Source organism: Pyrus communis, chromosome 14 (assembly GCF_963583255.1).
Source record: "Pyrus communis chromosome 14, drPyrComm1.1, whole genome shotgun sequence".
Lineage (NCBI taxonomy): Eukaryota > Viridiplantae > Streptophyta > Magnoliopsida > Rosales > Rosaceae > Pyrus > Pyrus communis.
Genome location: NC_084816.1, coordinates 22,458,937 through 22,479,857, shown reverse-complemented (window position 1 = coordinate 22,479,857; position 20,921 = coordinate 22,458,937). Strand labels below are relative to the sequence as shown.

The 20,921-nt window shown below is 37.1% G+C and overlaps 3 protein-coding genes across 3 annotated transcripts; 1 reads left to right on the top strand and 2 right to left on the bottom strand.

Moving 5' to 3' along the window:
* The first annotated feature begins 306 nt into the window (after positions 1-306).
* LOC137715239 (mitogen-activated protein kinase 19-like) lies at positions 307-5,362 on the top strand. The gene is made up of 10 exons (XM_068454492.1): positions 307-835; positions 1,760-2,168; positions 2,398-2,525; positions 2,639-2,698; positions 3,204-3,353; positions 3,495-3,647; positions 3,767-3,978; positions 4,071-4,172; positions 4,288-4,448; positions 4,806-5,362. The coding sequence occupies exons 1-10, from the start codon at positions 809-811 to the stop codon at positions 5,228-5,230; spliced, it is 1,827 nt and encodes a 608-aa protein (XP_068310593.1). The 5' UTR covers positions 307-808; the 3' UTR covers positions 5,231-5,362.
* A 10,176-nt stretch (positions 5,363-15,538) lies between these two features.
* LOC137716072 (kunitz type trypsin inhibitor 111-like) lies at positions 15,539-16,445 on the bottom strand. The gene has a single exon (XM_068455468.1). The coding sequence runs from the start codon at positions 16,360-16,362 to the stop codon at positions 15,730-15,732; it is 633 nt and encodes a 210-aa protein (XP_068311569.1). The 5' UTR covers positions 16,363-16,445; the 3' UTR covers positions 15,539-15,729.
* A 2,883-nt stretch (positions 16,446-19,328) lies between these two features.
* LOC137715755 (kunitz type trypsin inhibitor 111-like) lies at positions 19,329-20,239 on the bottom strand. Its single transcript, XM_068455097.1, has one exon. The coding sequence runs from the start codon at positions 20,141-20,143 to the stop codon at positions 19,520-19,522; it is 624 nt and encodes a 207-aa protein (XP_068311198.1). The 5' UTR covers positions 20,144-20,239; the 3' UTR covers positions 19,329-19,519.
* Positions 20,240-20,921: the final 682 nt, after the last annotated feature.

Here is a 20,921-nt window from a genome sequence, read left to right as displayed (position 1 = left end):
ATTTAGGACAAATATTAACTTCCTCGTAAAAATAAAAAAGCTTGTAAAAAGTCTCAACACGTGTAAATATAGTTTAGTGGTTCAAATAGGATAAGATGGAATTTATTATTCTCTATGTCTAAACATCCAAAGAGGCATGGTATTTGAAAGAATTACCAATACGGCCACTGATGTATACGCCAGCAGTACACCGTACACACTGTGTAAAGAGATTAATTGGACGGAGAAATTTCAAAATATAAAAAAAAGGTCCGTTGTGGTGGATAAAACGAAAAAAAATCAAAATTATCAATTAAATCCCCAAAATTTAAGCAAATAAGATCATCTCTCTTCGCTCCTCTCCTCTGCCTCTCTCCCTTTTCTTTGAATTCCCTTCCACTTCTCGCCGATCCGCCACCGCCACCGCCACCCTGCTGGATCTCTCGTTCCCAAAGAGAGCCTAGGGTTTCCAATTTCAAATTTCGAACAATCCTAGGGGTTTGGAAGTTGGATTTTTCCAAAGTTTCTAGGGTTTCCGTTTCAGTTTGTTATTGAAATTTCTGAATTTGGGGTTGATTTTGGGATTGCTGGATCTTGGGGAAATTGGGGAATTGAGGGGAGGTGTGGATTTGGATGAGAGAGGAGGTTGTTGGTGTATTTGTTTGTGCTAGAAGGGACTTTGGCCTCGTCGTTCGGACTGGTGCAAATGTGGATAGTTTAGTTTTCTTCTGGGTCTTCTTCATACAAAGATTTTGTATCTAGAACTTTATCAGTCGTCGTTTTCCTTCGAGTTCGAATTTTGTTCGATTACTAGAAGAGCAAGACGAAGATGATGCGTCCTGATCACCAAAATAAGGTATCTTTCTCTCTCTCTGGAGTTTTTTGGGGTATTTCAAGACCTGGGTTGGGGTTATCATCTTCCATTTGACTGCTAAGAGAATGTGTTCCGGAATTTGAAAGATATCATTCAAAATTTAATGGATTTATGATTTTCTTTAATATTATTTTATTGGGTTTTGTAAGCCTGAATTTTCACCATATTATCAATGTCTGTAAGGTTAATACTAAGCCCAGTTTGGTTTTTTGGTGGCATTTTTTTCTTTCCAGTTTCCTGTTTCTTGGGTGAACTGTTCAATTGCTATTTCTGTTGTGTTTTCTGTTGGTGTACCGTTCTTGTAGTAATTTTTTGAGGTATTTATCTTGTTTTCGTCACTCTTACACGCAGAATGGTTTAATTAAAGAATGTGCTTTGAATATTCTTTTTATGTGGTTTTGTTTCAGATTGTGTTTTATCTTTTGTTTTCTGTTTCTTTGTTGTGGAATTGCATTTCAAAGCAAGGAATCTATTCTTTTTTTATAACTGTTTGATACTCCACCATAGCATACTGTTTTACTCTGCTCCCTTTTCTTCTGGCACCTGATTCTATTATCTTATTCTATTACTTTGTTGGAGGGCCGTATGAGTTATAGTTATCACAATGTATGTCTTTGGTTCCTGTTTGAACAGAAATGGTGTCTTGGTAACTCTTTAACATAACTCTTCAACTGAGATACGTGAATGAAACCTTGACCTGAGGAAGAAGCATTTGTTATGAAATAATTGGTGCTTTTGTGATCGATCTTAGGCTGTTTTTTTTTCTGTTCATAAAAAAATTTGCTGTCTTATTTTATGACATTGTATTTTGTTGTCCAAAAGGAAGTTACAATTTGTTTGATTTTTGAAATTTATGTGTATATTATATGCACGTGTTTTTCTAAATGTATTCTTTCTATTTTTCAGGAGCTGAAAGAGATGGACTTTTTCACCGAATATGGTGAAGCTAATAGATATAAGATTCTCGAAGTCATAGGGAAGGGAAGTTATGGGGTTGTTTGTGCAGCTATTGACACACATACTGGGGAGAAAGTTGCAATAAAGAAAATACATGATATCTTTGAGCACATCTCTGATGCCTTTAGGATCTTGCGTGAAGTTAAGTTGCTTAGACTTTTAAGACATCCTGATATTGTCGAAATTAAGCGGATCATGTTGCCACCTTCAAAGAAAGAGTTCAAAGATATTTATGTTGTTTTTGAGCTCATGGAGTCAGATCTTCACCAAGTTATCAAGGCTAATGATGACTTGACCCGCGAACACCATCAATTCTTTCTTTACCAGATGTTACGTGCTTTGAAATATATGCATACAGGTGACTTTCCTGTTTTTCTCATTTATGCTCATTGTTCTTTATTGTTTTTTCCCATAAATTGTTAAATTTCATAAATAATGTGTTTAAATATCGATTGTGTCCATAGTTGTATTAATTCTTCAATGGTAGATATATTCTCATTTTAGTTTTTTGTTATTTATGGAAACTCAAGAGTGAATTTCATGATTAGGTCTGCACTATGACCTAAGAATTAGCGTTTTGGTTGCAGCAAATGTGTATCATCGAGATCTTAAGCCAAAAAATATACTGGCAAATGCAAATTGCAAGCTCAAAGTTTGTGATTTTGGACTAGCAAGAGTTGCCTTTAATGATACTCCAACAACAATATTTTGGACAGTGAGTCATTTTCAATCTCCAATTTCCTTTAACAGAATTTTATTACTTGTTAATTGTTTCAAACCTGCGCAATAAATAATGGCATTGATGTTGTTTCTTTGATGCACTTATAGGACTATGTTGCTACAAGATGGTATAGAGCTCCAGAATTATGTGGGTCATTCCTTTCCAAGGTATGCCTTTTCTAACATCAGTGACTTGTATTCAGATTTCAGAGCCAATGCCAATATAAATAGATCATGCTCCATTATTTTTTGGAGGTGTTGTTATGATGCAGTATGGTTTGTTATTGACCTTTCTCGTCAGACAGTCTCTTGTGGCGTTGCCTAAATACATTTATTTTCTACTTGTTTTAAAATGAGTATACTTTTGAAATAAGAAGTTTGATTGGCAATTTATAGCCAAATAAGCATTGGAAATTTACTTGGCTTGACATAGATGAAATCATGCATTTATTTCTGTCTGGAGTGTTTTCTCTTCTGAGTGCTTTATAGTAAGCAGTAATACTAGATTATAATAATTCTTGTTCAGGAGGACTATTGAATTCTCCTGGAAGTTGTATCTGTCAGTCAGGTAATTGAGTCAGGTTATGTCCATTTCTCTGGAGTGGTCTAAGTGCTTCATGAGCTTTCTAATTCTGGTTCGATGATCTGATTTTTGCTTGCTTCTTGTTTGCAGTACACACCTGCAATTGATATATGGAGTATTGGCTGCATCTTTGCCGAGGTATTGACAGGGAAGCCATTGTTTCCGGGTAAAAGCGTTATTCATCAATTAGATTTGATCACTGATCTCCTCGGAACACCTCCGCTCGAGACCATCTCTGGAGTATGTGCCATTTATTCCTCTCTCTCTCTCTCTCTCTCTCTCACTCAGTCTCTCACTCACTCAAAAACACACATGCATATTGGTGAGTATTGCTGTTTTTTTCTCTAGTTACTAATGCTATGGCTATTTCTTTACATTCAGGTTAGAAATGAGAAGGCAAGGAAATACTTGGAAATGCAGAGAAAACCTCCTGTGCCGTTTACACAAAAATTTCCTAAAGCAGATCCTCTAGCGCTGCGCCTATTACAAAGGCTATTGGCTTTTGACCCAAAGGATAGACCAACTGCTGAGCAGGTTTGTGCCAGATAAATATTTACTAAAAATGCATCTAGCAAGTAGATTTGGGGAGCTTGTTCTTCTCTTTGTTTAACAGAGGTGGACTAAAACTTTTTCTCTTTGTTTGTTTTACACAGGCACTAGCTGATCCTTACTTCAAGGGTCTAGCCAAAGTTGAGAGAGAACCTTCTTGCCAGCCTATTTCGAAGATGGAATTTGAATTTGAAAGGCGAAGAGTCACAAAGGAGGACATCAGGGAACTAATTTACCGGGAAATACTAGAATACCATCCTCAGCTACTTAAGGACTACATGAATGGAACTGAAGGCACAAGTTTTACGTATCCGAGGTTGAAATTTTATTTCTTAACAATCCTATCACAGTTTTTCGTCATATAGAGTTTGCTGTTTCCATAATATTTATAATATTTCTTCAATGCAGTGCAATAGGCCAATTCAGAAAGCAATTTGCTTATCTCGAGGAAAATGGTGGGAAAAGTGGACCGGTAATTCCTCCAGAGAGGAAGCATGTCTCCCTTCCACGGTACGTTATTTTCAAGCTCCTTTTGTGTTGGTCAATGTTAGTCTTGTGCTATCATCAGGCAAAAATGTTGATTTTGGGATTTTTTTTCTTGGATTATCGATGTCCTTGTTTTCAGATCCACCGTTCACTCAAGTACAGTCCCCCCTAATGCACAGTCAAATTTGGTCTCGTATGAGAATCGACAGACAGAAGAGGCTTCTAGCAGTTTTAGAGTAACGGACACAATTTCTGGAAATGCACCAAAAGTTTCAAGGCCACCACCGAGGGTGCCAACAGGTAATCCACTGCCTTGTAATAATACCTAGCTAATCTTATTTTAAGGTATGCAATTTCAAATTAGAATTGGCAGAATTTATCATGATGTAGTGATGATTTATCGATAACCCAATTTATGCTCTTTTCTTTTTCTGCAACACCACTTCTGACACTATGCCTAACAAGTAGCATGTTCTGGCCCTTCGGAATATGAGTTTCAGAAGCACAAATGACTTTATTTTTGTCATTCGTATGATTTACTAGCCATGCCACACCCGGGTTCAAATAAAACCCCCGCATGGCATGGCATATAGCGTTGGCGCATCTGTTTGTTTTGTTTATGCTCCAGTAGTGTTAATAATTTTCCTTACCCTACAGCAAAACCTGGGCGAGTTGTTGGACCAATTCTTCCATACGAGAATGGCAGAAATGTGAAGGAAATGTATGATCCGAGGACGTTATGCAGAAACGCAGTTCCTCCTCAGTCTGTCTCTCCACACTGCTTCTTCAGAATTCATACTGCCAACCAAGACAAGGCCGGAGTGGAGGTGCAGAGGTATGAATCACATGCTAAACTGCAACCCCAACCCGAACAGTGCAACTTAGCAGCAAAGCCTTCTCCGGGCATGGCCATTGAAGTCAATACAAACCCGTACTACCCACCACCTGCCAAAGTAGATCAATTAAGCTCGATAGATTCAAAATTACTGCACGCGCAATCTCAGTTTGGTCCTGTAGGTGCCGCTGCTGTAGCTGTAGCTGCTCACCGGAACACTGGAGCTGTTCGGTATGGATTGTCTTGAGTGGGTTCAATGGAGGAGGGTGGAGTGATTGTATAAAATCCATTTTTTTCCCTTTCCAATTGTGCCTTGAGTAATTATGTGTATGCACTATTGGGTATTAATAATGATAGAGTGCTATTTTCTAATCTTGGATGAACTTTGACTAATGGAAGTTTGAGGGCAGAATCTTGAGTGTAACAGGATATGTCCCAGAAACTTGGTCATGTGATGAGTGCTATAAAGTGACGGGTGGAGTAGACTAATGATTAAGAAACCACTAGTAAGCCACTAGGGTTAGCCTAGTGCCTAGTGGCGAGGGTGAGTGGATTCATCGATTGGAGTAGACCAAGTTCAGGATATGAAACCTTCCAATGTTAAATAAGTTAAATAAGTAAATAAACTCAACATTTTTCCACCTCACGTATATACTTTTTATAATAAGTGAAATTACTACTCTAAACTATACTAAATGGAGGGAGACGGTTTAAATATGGGACACAACGGCCTTGAAAAGGAAGGCCCTACCTTTCTATATGCAAATTATTATTATATATAGATGATAAGTTATTACAACTTAGGTACTTATTTGGGCACGTAGAGTTATACAACATACAACTTTTTCTTGTCATCAGAAAATCGCATGTAATTGAGTGGTTCTCCACTGCTCACTATCATGCTTTATGGTTATGGTTAAATGAAATATGAGTCGATGTCATATAGTTTGTAAAAACTTTATAAACATCAAGCAATATTTTTACTAACCGTAAAACTCTGAACATAATATCAACGATCCAAACCGTTCATTTTCATGCATCCTCTAATAGATCATGTTTTCAAAAAAGAAAATCCGAAAAAAAACAAAATTTGATGAGAAAAATGAAGCGTAAATGTAAACAACAATCAACGGTTAAATTTTGATCTATGATTTATATGATTATAATGGTAAATTTCAAAGTAAAGGTCTTCACGAAAGTTATAAAGCTTGTCATTACGAGCGTTTATATATTTTTTCTATATTTTTTACACTTCTACATTAATTAAAAAATATTAGATTTTGAGCAAATAAAGTGGCAATTATCATTGGCATACCATACCAACCAAACTATTTGGTATACCGAAAGTTTGGTACGGTAATGGTAATAGATTTTACCGTACCAAATATTTGGTATGGTAATTGGTACAGAGGTTTTGGTACGGTAATGTACCAAAACAACCCCTAGATATATACATTATACATGTTCATACTTCTTATTTTTTTTCCAACCTAAAGGTGGGAAACATGCGTTAATCATGAAGTCAACCTATCCCTTCTAATTTTTGTATAATATAAGTGTTCTTTAGATATAGATCCTTGCAATCCTTATTTTCTAGATAAAAACCCACCTAGTTATAAATATCCAAATAAAACCTAAATTTAAAAATGACTGCCAAGTATAGAAGTAATTGACCTATAATTACAAAATATTTACAATTTGTACCACAATATTCAAAATAAAAATCAATAAATGTTATTACTCACCTTAATTACAATGAAAATATAATTATTGCACATATTATTACCCCAAACACACACATATATATGTTCAAATGTATATATTACTACCATAAGCTCAATATATATAGGTACACATATATAGTTGACCTATATGAATGTATAGTAGTTGTCACGCCCCGATCCTGACATACATCCAGTATCGACACGTGACATCTCCAAATACCCGTATATCTAACATACCCCGCCTCCTGAATATATACAAAGTAACATTCAAGATCCAAATGCATAATAATTTTTCGTATACTTTATGGTTGCATCTAACCTCTTCGTTAGACTGCCTACGTACCCTCATTAGGGATCAAGCCATTCGTAGTTCAACTTATCTATAACTCGACATATAACACGATTCGTACAAGCCAAAAAGGCATAACATTCCTCAATCAAACATTTGGACTTGACAAGCATGAATTATTCAATTCAAGCTACATAATAACCCACATGATAATCAAGGTTTCTATTTCCTCCATCATAAACATCATTATGTTTCAACATAATCGTGCAGGTGATGATCACCCAACGCGGATATACCAAACATACCATCCATGTACCTTTGCTACATGGTGCAATAACTTCAACACACAACTTAACCACATCTCAACCTCTATGAGTTTCAACGTAGTCATCTACACCATCAACTTCTCAAGGCCATCACTAATATGTCACATAAGCATATAGGTGCTACAACACACTTCAAATAGGATTCTAGGATAACCTTATCATAAAAAAATAATCATTCACATCAATCACAGTACTAAAGGATAATTAAACTCAAATATATCCCAACCATCATCAGTACACAAGCCAATTCATGTTTAACAACATAGTCTATGGCTAATATATAAAATCACATTTCAATACAAGTCCCATTTATAAGACCAAGACATATTCACATACGATATTAATAAAAGAAAAAAAGTTAATATCCATATCTCATACTCAAGTCACTCTCTAACCAATGTAAGCCCACTAGACTCCAATTAGTCCCCCGTAGTATTAATTTTAGTATTTAGAACGTTTCGAGACATGTTGACCAAAAGTCAATTCTCGGTCAACAGTAGGATCCACAACGCTACAAAATTTGATCCAGAAGATCCGCACATCATAATCTAGATCCGTAACTTCCTAAGATCCACATTATTCCCAAAGAACAACATACTAAAATCTCATCATAATCCGACAGTCGGATCTCCGCCAATTACTAAAGTTAAATGGCGATCAACAATTTATTTTACAAACTTAGAAATCCAATTCGGGAAGATCCGTACGTCGTATTTCCGATCCGTAAGTTCCTAACATCCTTAAATATTACTTATTATAATGTCTTAAAGTTTGGTGATGATCCAACGGTCGGATCATCAGTTTATATTTTGACTTGTTCACGTATCGAAAAAAAGCTAAGTCCAGACAATCAATTTACGTTGTACGGATATCAAACATGAACTCATGGCATATAAAAGTGCTTTAAAAGACATCATCGGCCCACAAGCCACGCGCCGCCGCAAGCGCTGCCACGGGTGGCGGTTGGCCGTCCCGACTCGTCGGAAAAAATCCAACTATTTCCAAAAATTACCAAAATTTATAGGAATGAATATCTCAATGAGTAAAGTAAAATTTATACCTGCGGCCAAGGCCAATTTGGCCGGAAAACACCCCAAACTGGCCACGAACCGCCGAAACCCTAAGGTGCGTGTGCTTCGAATTCGGCTTCCAATCGAACTCCAACGCCTCCAACACCACTTGGGCTTTGTTCCTGGGGTTGAGGGGAGTCTTTTGGTGGTGTTCATGGACAGTGAAACTTGCCGGAGCTACCGGAAAAAGGGATAAAGCCGCCGGAACACCCGTGGGTTTGTGGCTTCGAACAGGAAAAATGGGAAACAAATTAGGAAATCTAACACAATAAGGATGTAGGGCTCATCAAGAGCTTTCCATGGACACCAAGATCACTTAAAACGGAGTTCGGATGAAGGAGATACAAGCAGGTCAAGTTTGTGGGTTAATGGGTCCAATTCATCCCAAAAACGGGTTAGCAGCAGCCCTTTTTTTTTTTTTTTTTTACTTGGTTCCTTTCTCCTCTCCTTAACCGGTTCTCTTAACCCAAATATATATTTGGGCCTTTTACCCTTTAGTGGAAATTAAATAATTTTCACAACTTCAAATGTCCGTAACTATACCGGTATAACCCGAACTCGCAAATGACTTTCGCCTATGCGCTCGTGGCTTCGAGACCTATTCGAAAATGTTACTAGTGACCTCAAAAGGTTAACGAGCAGATAATAATTTTCCAAACTTCACCCTTTGTACCTAGTTTTGATTGAAATCTAATTTCAAATAAATTAATATAATTTCTCAAAAATAATATAAAATCTCAATAATACAAATATGTAGATTATAATAGTGAAATTCGGAAACGGGATTTCACAGTAGTACTGACACACCCCAACCCGAAATGTCCACTAGGATCCCGAATCGAGCCGTGCTGGCCGACACCAGGAAGGTGACGAAGCCATAAAGTGTGATAATGTATAAAATGTGAATAAATTAACATCTAAAAGTGCCTAAGTACACGAGTCGGAATCACTTCTAGTACACGAGTGCGCGATGAACAAGTCTGGACTCATTTCACACGTGATACAAAGCATAGGTATAAGACAGTAAGATAAGATAATGATTATACCATCATAAGAAGACATCTATACTGAAAAGTGCCACGAATCCTCGTCGATACGGAACTCTACTACTAGAACCTGGAGGGGTGCAAAAATAGAAAGTGTGAGTGGGTGAAACAAAACTTTTCAAACCAATTTCAATTACCAAAGGCAATAACCCCTCGCCGTAACACCTGTATAATTGCCTAGAAAATAATAGGCGTGACAATAATTCAAACCATAACCAAAATAACAGTCTCACAGTTATGCTGTGTCAAATATCTCAACAAGAGTAAGTAACCCAGATGAAATAAATCAATATGAAATAGTATATCAGCCGGATCCACCTATTGTGGCCTGTACGGCTGAATCAATAGCTCATCAACATACTAGTCGGAGTCACCTCACGTGATCTGTACGACTATTCATATCTCATCAATCAATGTTAGCACATAAGTCGGAGTCACCTATGGTGACCTGTACGACTTAATCAATATCTCTTCACATATCTCATCAATCAATGCTAACATATAAGTCGGAATCACCTATAGTGACATGTTCGACTTAATCAATATCTCATCACATATCTCACCAATCAATGCTAGCATATAAGTTAGAGTCACCTATAGTGACCTGTACGACTTAATCAATATCTCATCATATACCTCATCAATCAATGCTAGCATATAAGTTGGAGTCACCTATAGTGACCTGTACGACTTATCCATGTCTCATCAATCAATGATAGCATATAAGTCAGGAGTCACCTATAGTGACCTGTACGACCTGTCCATGGCTCATCAAACATGCTAGCATATAAGTCAGGAGCCACCTATGAGTGACATGTACGACTTATCCATAGCTCATCAAACATGCTAACATATAAATCGAGAGTCACCTTTAGTGACCTGTATGACTTATCCATAGCTCATCAAACATGCATGCACACGAGTCGGAATCACTTCTAGTGGTCTGTACGACAAGACTGGATGTAAATAAATACGCTCAAGTGCTACGATCACGTGAAAACTATGCAAATAATCGCAGGTCACCTACGAGTCGAAACCACCTTTAGTGGTCTATATGACAGGACTGTGCACCTACCTTGGATCCAAGGTGAGCGTAAGGTGCGAGAGGTGAACATCACGTGAAGGACTATGCCCTGGCCACGGGCGGGAGTACTAACACCGGGGTGCAAGTTATGAGCTCTCATCACATCTCACATAATCATCAATTCACTTAATCAATCAATAACTCACCTGGTATTTACCTAAGCGTCTTGCGTTCACCTTTGCACTTCAAAGCATTCACAATAATTATGTGCTGATAATATAAATATGGATATACCATGATGCAATCTAAAACACAACCATAACATAGTGTTTCCAAATATATATATATATATATATATATATATATGTATATATAACATGGCTTGAAATGCATAATCTGTAACGCCCCACTTCCAAACTATTTATTTTCGAGAATAATTAGGATAAGCCCAACTAGACATTAGTTTAATTAACTATCATTACTTACGTTTCTTTACTTTAATTTCTTGATTCTTCACACATTGATCTATGAACAACATTTAACCACCAAATCATAAGGTTAAATCTCACATTTTCCACCAATGTCCCTCACATTGCTCAATTCCCCAAACAAGTCTATTGTCTCAATTATTTAGTCACATTTTATTATATGGATGCATCTAACATCTCGTTAGACTACCTACGTACCCTAAACAGGGATCAAGCCAATCGTAGTTCAAAGTAATTATTTGTAGGTAACATGCATAAATCAATTTAGAAGCGTTTGTGGAACTATTAATTATATACATATGATAAAAAGGGAAAGACCCACTTACCTGGAGTCCATGTTATGATTCTATAGCACGCACATCGAGGCGTCCCGAACAATTGATGCCTAGAACAATTATCGAATCACATCTCAGAAATCTTATCAATAGAATACGTAATTCACGCAAAGCACATCCTCAAGGACATTCTAAAATAGTTTGAGACCCATTGAATACAAGTCAACCGTCGATCAAAGATTGACGGTAGGGTTTACAACCCTATATAACTCGATCCAGAAGATCCGCATATCAGATTTCCAATCCGTAACCTCCAAAGATACACATTATGCTTCTAGAATAACATACTAAATTTTCATTACGATCCAATGGTCGGATCTCCACCAATTGCCCAAAACCAAGTGGTGGTTGACATTTATTTTACGAACTTACAAATCCACTTTGGGAAGATTCGTAAGTCGGATTCCCTATCTGTAAATTCCTATGATCCTTAAATATTATTTATTATAATGTATCCAAGTTTGGTGACGATCCAACGGTCGGATCATCGATTCACATTTTATCAAGTAACATATTGTAATGAATTTAGGTTCAAACAATCAATCTACGTTATACAAATAACTAAACTGAACTCAAGACATCTAATTTAGCCTAAAAGTAGCATCGACGGTCCCCTAGCCACGTGCCGCTGCGGGTGGCCATTGGCCGCCCCTACTCGCCGGAAAATCCAACTATTTCCAAAAATTACCAAAATTTACAGGAATGAAGATCTCAATGAGTAGAGTAACTTTCATACCTATGATCAAGGCCAATTTGGCCGGTAAGAGCTTCAATTTTACATAAATCCGTCGGAAACCCTAAAGAGGGTGTGCTTCGATTCGACCTCCATGCTCACTCCAAAGTCTCCACAAGTGTTTGGGCTTTGTTCATGAGGTTGAGGGGAGTCTATTTGTGGTGGTAATTGGAGGAGGTAGCTTCAAATCATGGCGGAACGAAACCCAACCCATGCGCCCCATTTTCCACGATTTTACCCAAAATTCACCAATTTCCACCCAATTTTCCATGAAAATGGAAGAGGGATCGGTTGGCCTCGTCCAAGGTGGCCGAAGATGGGAGAATTCACAGGGTCGGGTTACGGGTTGAGGGAAACCCGATTTCCCCCTTTTTCTTTTCTCCCACTTTCTTCTCCTTGCTCTCCTTTCTGGTAGGTCCCTCACTTCTCTTCTCTTTCTGATTGGGCAGCAGCCCTTCCCTTCTCCTCCTTTCTTCTTCTCCCACATTCCTTTTTCTTTTTCTTCTCCCTTTCTGTCGCACACACACACACACACACACACACACATGTCCTCCTAATTTAGCATACATTAATATAATATAAATAGAATAGTTATTTCTTCAAAATACTTTCAGTTCATAAGTCCAAATTCACTTCTACTTGCGCTTACTCGTTCATATCGTCGAGTACTTCAGGAATACGTTAAACGAATATTTAGTACGTCTCACAACACGTGGGTCAATGAAAGTCAAAACCTTCGCCTCTAGGGCATTCTCGTAAATTCACATTTTAAAAGTTATAACATAATAAAATTTGGGACGGGTTGTCACAAGTAATATATATATAGTTTACCAATATATATATATAATATTACTATATGTTCACATACACACACACATACATATACACATACATGCACATTACTACATATATGATCAAACATATTAAACTAATGATGAGCAAATAACATATATTTTGTGGGTAAATTAATATTGAATCAAATAACATTCTTTTATTTCGTAGGTAATTTATTTTCCATGCATTATTACATATATTTGGCACATTTTATTATTATAAGATATATATGTACAAATAATAGGTGTCACATCCCAGCTCGAGCCCCCACCACATTCCCGGCTCGACTCCACAGTAGCACAATATTGTGCGCTTTGGGTCCCAACCATGCCCTCACGGTTTTGTTCCTGGGAACTCACACGAGAACTTCCCAGTGGGTCACCCATCATGGGATTGCTCTCGCGTGCTACTTGCTTAACTTCAGAGTTCCGATGGAACCCGAAGCCAGTGAGCTCCCAAAAGGCCTCGTGCTAGGTAGAGATGGGGATATACATATAAGGCTTACAGGATCCTCATCCCTGAGCGATGTGGGATGTTACAATAGGTAAATTAATATTGAATAAAAAATAATTGCTTTATTTTGTAAGTAAATTAATTTTGAATCAAATAACATTTCTTTATTATGTAGGTATTTTAGTTTGTATGTATCATCATATATATTGGGCACATGTACAAATAATAGGTAAATTAGTATTGAATAAAATAATAACATTTTTTTTATGTAGGTATATTATTTTGCATATATTTGGGTTTGCTTTATTATGTAGGTAAATTATTTTGCATGAATTTTATGTATGTCAAGCATGCTTTTTTTGTTGTTATATATATATGTGTGTGTGTGTGTGTGTGTGTGTGAAATAATTTACCTGCATTTATATGTAAAATATAATTTTATTGACTTAACTAAGCATGTATTACTACATTTATTAGCCATGTTTTATTGTTATTATATATTATGCAATGAATTTATTATTATTTTTTATTTTTGTAAAATCATTAATTCTCCCTTACAATTTGTATGGAATTAATTATGTAAATCAAACATTCAAATAGCAGTGTTTTGGGCATCAAAATTTTTTAAATGTGTAAAGACAAATATAATTAAGGAATTTGCTGATGTGAAATCCAGTCAATGGGTTTTATTCCAGTTAAAAACTTATGTCGGGTTTTATGTGGAGAAAATTAAGTTTCAGGAACTAAAGTCAGATTTTCAGATAATATAATGATATAGAATAATGTTATATGATACTGTTTGGACCTAAATTTACGCTATCGGCCCATACAATCAAGGCCGTTAGATGAGTAAAGTTCTAGACCGTTGGATGATAAAGTGGTTGAGATAATTTTCAATTATTATTAAGGAATAATATTGTGGTTTTAATCATAATATTATCTCTTAATATATATTGGATTATCTAAGCCTAATATTGGCTATATCCAGCGGATCGTTTAAAGATAAATGATATCTAAAAGATAGGTTGTTGCTTACCTTGAGAAGTCTTTGACCTAGACTCTAGCTGATGAGTTTGAATTAAAATCAAATTCTACACAAGTAAAGCCGCACCACACATCTGCTTCTATAAATACAAGGCTGCGAACACCATTCAGAGGACCTCCAATTCAACACCCAACTGCCCTGCGCAAAACCTCTCAAACATCTTGAGATTTTTTATTTTCTTTTTCCGCCGACACATCTTCAGTTTGGATAAACAGCACTGTGAAGGCAACCGGCGAACATCTTCAGTTTGGATAAACAGCACTGTTGCCGTAGAATCAGCCGTTCCCGAAGCACCTTCAGTTTGGATAAACAGCACTGCGTCGAGGCCGACTGGTTATCTATCCAAGTCTCGGTCGAGAAGGATTTTCAAATCCTTATTGGCAGAGGTCATCTCATTAGCCTTCTCGGCGAAGTGAGGTGTTACCAGGTTACTACATTCGGCACCATAAAAGCCGAATTTGATATTGAACTTCGTAGAACTAGCAGCCTTGTCTTCAGGCTCGAGAATCCAAAGGCCGAGATTTGTTCCTTCCTCGGCCGCAATCGCAAGATAAAGAAGTCACCGACGCGCTCAACGCAACATCAACAAATTTTACTCCTCGGCCGAGCTCGGCCGACGAGTTGGCACGCCCCGCATTCGACCGAAGGACGTAGTTAGCTTATTAGTTACTCGGCCTGCGCGCCACGTAGGTTGTGTAATTTTTAGGGTCAACAGATACATTTGAATAACTAAATAAATTATAATTTAAATGATTTTTTATAAAAAAAAAAAAAAAAAAAAAAAAAAAATCTTCTAACGAAGAACGAGGAGAGCGGGGGAGAGGCAGGGCTCGAAGAACGAGCCGTGCATTAAAAAAATTGAGGATTCTGATATTTTCAACGAAAAAGATGTGTTATTAAGAGTGGTGAAATGGACTTATTCCTCTCCCAAAGAGGAAAGTAAGCATTATCCTATGAACACATTTAAGTCATAACCATCCATTAATTATCTCGTTATATTTGACTTCACAAACAAAACAACCCCAACCATCACAGTCACAAGACACGTGGGTGGATAGAAATGCCTATAGATGAGGTACGCAGGGTAGCTAGCCGGCAAAGGGCGTGTACGGTAGTCTATTTTTATGCATGAGAACGATATAGCACCTGTTTTATCATGATTAATTAACATACGATGACAATATATAATTAAGAAATAATTAACTTCCATATAACATTAGTTTGCATCGGTTTATTTATAATTCAGATATAATAAAAGAGAGAAGAGATCATGATCATAGTCAGCTAGGACATGATCACTACCATTATTACATAAAGAACTCACTATAATTAAGGTCCGCTTAATTAGTTTCCCATATAATATGTGGACATATTTAAATTTAAGCCCTCTCAAACACAACAGGAAGCGCTGAACCATCCAAGGCCAGCAGCCTCTTGTCATTCTCAACAATAGCACCAACAGATCCACAAATGAACCTACAAGTTGGACACACTTCAGTAGGGCACCATTCCAGATTGTACACACCATCTGGTGTTGCCTGCTTTGTAATCCGGAAGTAGTTTCCGGCAGGGCCAGGAAGGCCTTGGTTTTCGTCTTCTCCGGTGATAATTAATCTCCTTTGGGTGTCTTGATCGGTCTCACCCACCTTCCATGCAGTTGATTGCACACAGATTGTGGATGCTGAGAATGTGATCTTTTGGTCCCTTCCTTCCCTCACCACAGTTTCCCCCTCAACAAAAGGAGAAAACGTCACAGGCAAGCCCTCAGGACCTGAGACATTTTCTTGACCAACATTTAGTGGACATCCAGTTCTGTTGATCAAAGTGAAACGCCCGCCACTGTCGGTAATAGCGGGATTGATGTAGTAGTCCACACCGGATTGAAGAGCCTTTCCGGCAGTGTCAAGCACAGCATTCGAGTCATCGGAAGTTTGGGCTAGGGTTGATACGGCCATGACAAGCCATATGCAGCTGCAGATGCTCCCAATCAACTTCATAGACATGGTATACATAGTTTCGAGTACTTTCGATTGCTTTCAAAATATCTCACAATATACAAACAAGTATCTGGTAATATTATAGAAAGTGTGTATGTTTTCTTTTAGGCCATGCCATGCAAGGTATTTATAGAGAGGTGGTGAGGTGATAGTATTGGTGTTACCCATTAGAGAATATTACTTGCAGGGTACGTAAACGATTTGGTCATTGACTTTACAACCCTTAATCGGATAGAGACGTTGAATTACTGAACAAGAAGGAAAGTGTCAAAGGCTTGAGGTCTGCATGCAGACTTTATCACTTGGAATTTGATGAATAGTAGCTATGAAGTGTACGTATATACAAACACACGTGGGCGGTACGCCACTTTATTTGAATATTCTTTCTAATATAATAAGGGTTCTAGTTCAGACCTATTGGTTAGTTTGATCAGCTATTAGTTATGTAGATCAAACAAAAATCATTATAATTAAAGATAATTTTCAATGTACTGGAAACACGATCTGGTACATCAAGCGTCAACTAATACAAGTAGTTAGTTTTTTTTTTCAAGTATCATATTACTTGTATTAGGATACGTTCCAGTGCCACAAAAAAGTACCTACAATAGGATCTTGTTGCACATCTTTGGGCCAAAAGAAGCATGGAGTAGGCATTTAAGTTTTATGTTGTTAAATGTTTTTAAAAATGTTGTTTAAGTTTGATGTTGTTAAATGTTTTTTTTTATGTTGTATAATTTTCTGTTGGTTAATATTATTTAATGTATTGTTTGTATTGTTTAATGTTGTTTCATGTTACTTAATTTAATTTAATGTTGTATAATAGCTTAGGAAGTTATAGGAAAAAAAAATAGAATTTAAAAAAAATATGTAACAAATTTTGTAAAATAGAAGTTATGGGAAGTTATAGGAAAAAAAATAGAAGTTATAGGAAAAAAATTTTGTATAATAAAAAAAAAAAAAAAAAAAAAAACTGTAAAAAAAAAAATTTCAAAAATAACGGCTACCTTCAGCTAGCCGTTGTATTTAAATTTTTGACCTACCATTCCTGTTGGATCTAACCGACAGGAATAATGCACAACATTGTCGCTTATATCCGACATGAATACTTAAAATTCTGGCCCAGCCGGTTGGCCCTTTTTTGTCTAGTGGAGCCCACGAGCTCTTTGGCCTAGCCCTCGGTTGGAGACGATTTTCGAGCGTTTTTTGGCCCTTTGGACCTTTCTATTGGAGATGGTCTAAGATATACGATGAACGATCACGATCACATGATTCCTAAGAAAAGGATCCGATGAGGATCCTTCTCCCTAATTTCGCCGGATCCTTTTCCCTAATTAAAGGGATGATCGAGAGGAATATAATTATAGATAGTGAAATAATTGTGTAGCAGAATATAATTATAGATAGTCTTTTAGGCCATGCTTGGTGCTTAATTAGTATTGGATTGATAATTCAGTAGATCTATAATGTATACATGTTCATACTTCTTTTTTTTTTCCAACCTAAAGGTGGGAAACATGCATTAGTCATGAAGTCAACCTATCCCTTCTAATTTTTGTATAATATAATGATATAGAATAATGTTATATCATACATTCGAATAACTAAATAAATTCTAATTTAAATGATTTTTTATAAATAAAAAAAATCTTCTAACAAAGATTGAAAAATTGACAATTCTGATTATGAATTTTCAACGAAAAAGATGTGTTATTAAGTGTGGTGAAATGGACTTATTCGTCTCCCAAGAGGAAAGTAAGCATTATCCTATGAACACATTGCGTTTGTTGTAATGGACTATCTCGGATTGGGCTTTAGGGACTAAGTTGGACTGACTTGGCTTGGACTAAGCAGGGTAAGAATAGTGAAGTGTTTGGTGCAGTGTCGGACTAAATTGACAGATTAAATATTTTTCTATTTTTTATTTCACTTTTATAATTTTTTATTTCATTTTTTTTATCTCATTGTATTCACAAAAGCTATTCTCTGCTCTTCTTCACTGATATTAACCTTTTCTTTTCTTTGCTTCCAAAAATCCCAACCACCGTCTCCAATCTCTTCAATGGAATCCAATCATCTAGTGCGATTCAGTTGCAAAAGCCCCAATCTCTTCAAGATGTGTTAGTAATTTGTTTGTAGATGTTCTGCAGGATAACTATGGTCAATTTCGAGACAAGGTTCAAATAAGGATATAAAGAAGACAAGGAATAGATGTTGATAGAGCAGAGCTAAACATCATTTTGAAGTGATCAATTCAATTGCAAATGCCCCAATCTCTTCAAGATGAACATCTTCTTGACGTGTTTGACTGCGATTTCTGTTTGTTCATATTTTAGATTTCGATTTGGAGGTCTAGGGTTTTTGGGTTTTCCCTCAACATATTGAAAATTGGCGGGCAAAAAAATTTCCAGCACAAGGCGTTGGCGAGGTGTTGGAGTTGGCGACGAGGTTGATTAGGGCGACGGGGCGCGTAGTAGTTGATGATGCAGAAGACAGGATCATAGGGGGTCTTAGCAATCCCATGGTGGAGCACGGGATTCGTATTGATGCGTCAGTGAGGGCCGTAGTCTGAGCGAGTCTCGGCTAGTCTCATTTACCTTAATCCCAACCCGCGCCAAACATGGGACTGTAGTCCCACTTAAGCCAGTCGCACTTAATAACATCAAACAAATGCACCCTTAAGTCATAACTATCCATTAATTATTTCGTTATATTTGACTTCACAAACAAAACAACCCCAACCATCACAGTCACAAGACACGTGGGGATAGAAATGCCTATAGATGAGGTAGGCAGGGTAGCTAGCCGGCAAAGGGCGTGTACGGTAGTCTGTTTTTATGTATGAGAACGATATCATTAACGATGACACGTATCAACGTATAGAAAGCTATAGTCAAGATAAGGGTCGTAAAAAAAAGATGAACTATATATATTAGCACCTGTTTTATCATGATTAATTAACATACGATGACAATATATAATTAAGAAATAATTAACTTCAATATAACATTAGTTTGCATCGGTTTATTTATAATTCAGATACAGTAAAAGAGAGAAGAGATCATGATCATAGTCAGCTAGGACATGATCACTACCATTATTACAGAAATAACTCACTATAATTAAGGTCCGCTTAATTAGTTTCCCATATAATATGTGGACATATTTAAATTTAAGCCCTCTCAAACACAACAGGAAGCGCTGAACCATCCAAGGCCAGCAGCCTCTTGTCATTCTCAACAATAGCACCAACAGATCCACAAATGAACCTACAAGTTGGACACACTTCAGTAGGGCACCATTCCAGATTGTACACACCATCTGGTGTTGCCTGCTTTGTAATCCGGAAGTAGTTTCCGGCAGGGCCAGGAAGGCCTTGGTTTTCGTCTTCTCCGGTGATAATTAATCTCCTTTGGGTGTCTTGATCGGTCTCACCCACCTTCCATGCAGTTGATTGCACACAGATTGTGGATGCTGAGAATGTGATCTTTTGGTCCCTTCCTTCCCTCACCACAGTTTCCCCCTCAACAAAAGGAGAAAATGTCACAGGCAAGCCCTCAGGACCTGAGACATTTTCTTGACCAACATTTAGTGGACATCCAGTTCTGTTGATCAAAGTGAAACGCCCGCCACTGTCGGTAATAGCGGGATTGATGTAGTAGTCCACACCGGATTGAAGAGCCTGCCCGGCAGTGTCAAGCACAGCATTCGAGTCATCGGATGTTTGGGCTAGGGTTGATACGGCCATGACAAGCCATATGCAGCTGCAGAGGCTCCCAATCAACTTCATAGACATGGTATATATAGTTTCGAGTACTTTCGATCCCTTTCAAAATATCTCACAATATACAAACAAGTATCTGGTAATATTATAGAAAGTGTTTGTGTTTTCTTTTAGGCCATGCCATGCAAGGTATTTATAGAGAGGTGGTGAGGTGATAGTATTGGTGTTATACATTAGAGAACATTACTTGCAGGGTACGTAAACGATTTGGTCATGGACTTTACAACCCTAAATCGGATAGAGACGTTGAATTAATGAACAAGAAGGAAGTGTCAAAGGCTTGAGGTCTGCATGCAGACTTTATCATTTGGAATTTGATGAATATTAGCTATGAAGTGTGTGTGTGTGTGTGTGTGTACAAACACACATGGGCGGTACGCCACTTTATTTGAATATTCTTTCTAATATAATGAGGGTTCTAGTTCAGACCTATTGGTTAGTTTCATCAGCTATTAGTCATGTAGATCAAACAAAAATCATTATAATTAAAGATAATTTTCAATGTACGGGAAACACGGTTTGGTACACCAAGTGTTAACACGGTCTGGTACACCAAATGTCAACTAATACAAGTAGTTAATTTTTTTTTTCAAGTATCATATCACTTATATTAGGACATTTGGTGCACTGGACTGAATTTCTGACACACAAAAAAATCTCTCATAATTAAAGCTCTGGTTTATCACATTAATTACCCTAACCAAACCCTTCCAACTTGTGATTCTTACTTTTCAAGAAAAAAAATGAATTGACATTGTAAGTGTAATTCCGCCCGCAAGAGCATGTAAAC

Excerpts from the sequence above, each read along its gene's own strand:
- LOC137715755 (XM_068455097.1), bottom strand. The coding sequence starts at position 20,143 with ATGTCTATGAAGTTGATTGGGAGCCTCTGCAGCTGCATATGGCTTGTC.
- LOC137715239 (XM_068454492.1), top strand. The coding sequence starts at position 809 with ATGATGCGTCCTGATCACCAAAATAAG. Across the intron at positions 2,169-2,397 it reads TTTGAAATATATGCATACAG|CAAATGTGTATCATCGAGAT; the intron begins GTGACTTTCCTG and ends TTTTGGTTGCAG. Across the intron at positions 4,449-4,805 it reads ACCACCGAGGGTGCCAACAG|CAAAACCTGGGCGAGTTGTT; the intron begins GTAATCCACTGC and ends CTTACCCTACAG.
- LOC137716072 (XM_068455468.1), bottom strand. The coding sequence starts at position 16,362 with ATGTATACCATGTCTATGAAGTTGATTGGGAGCATCTGCAGCTGCATA.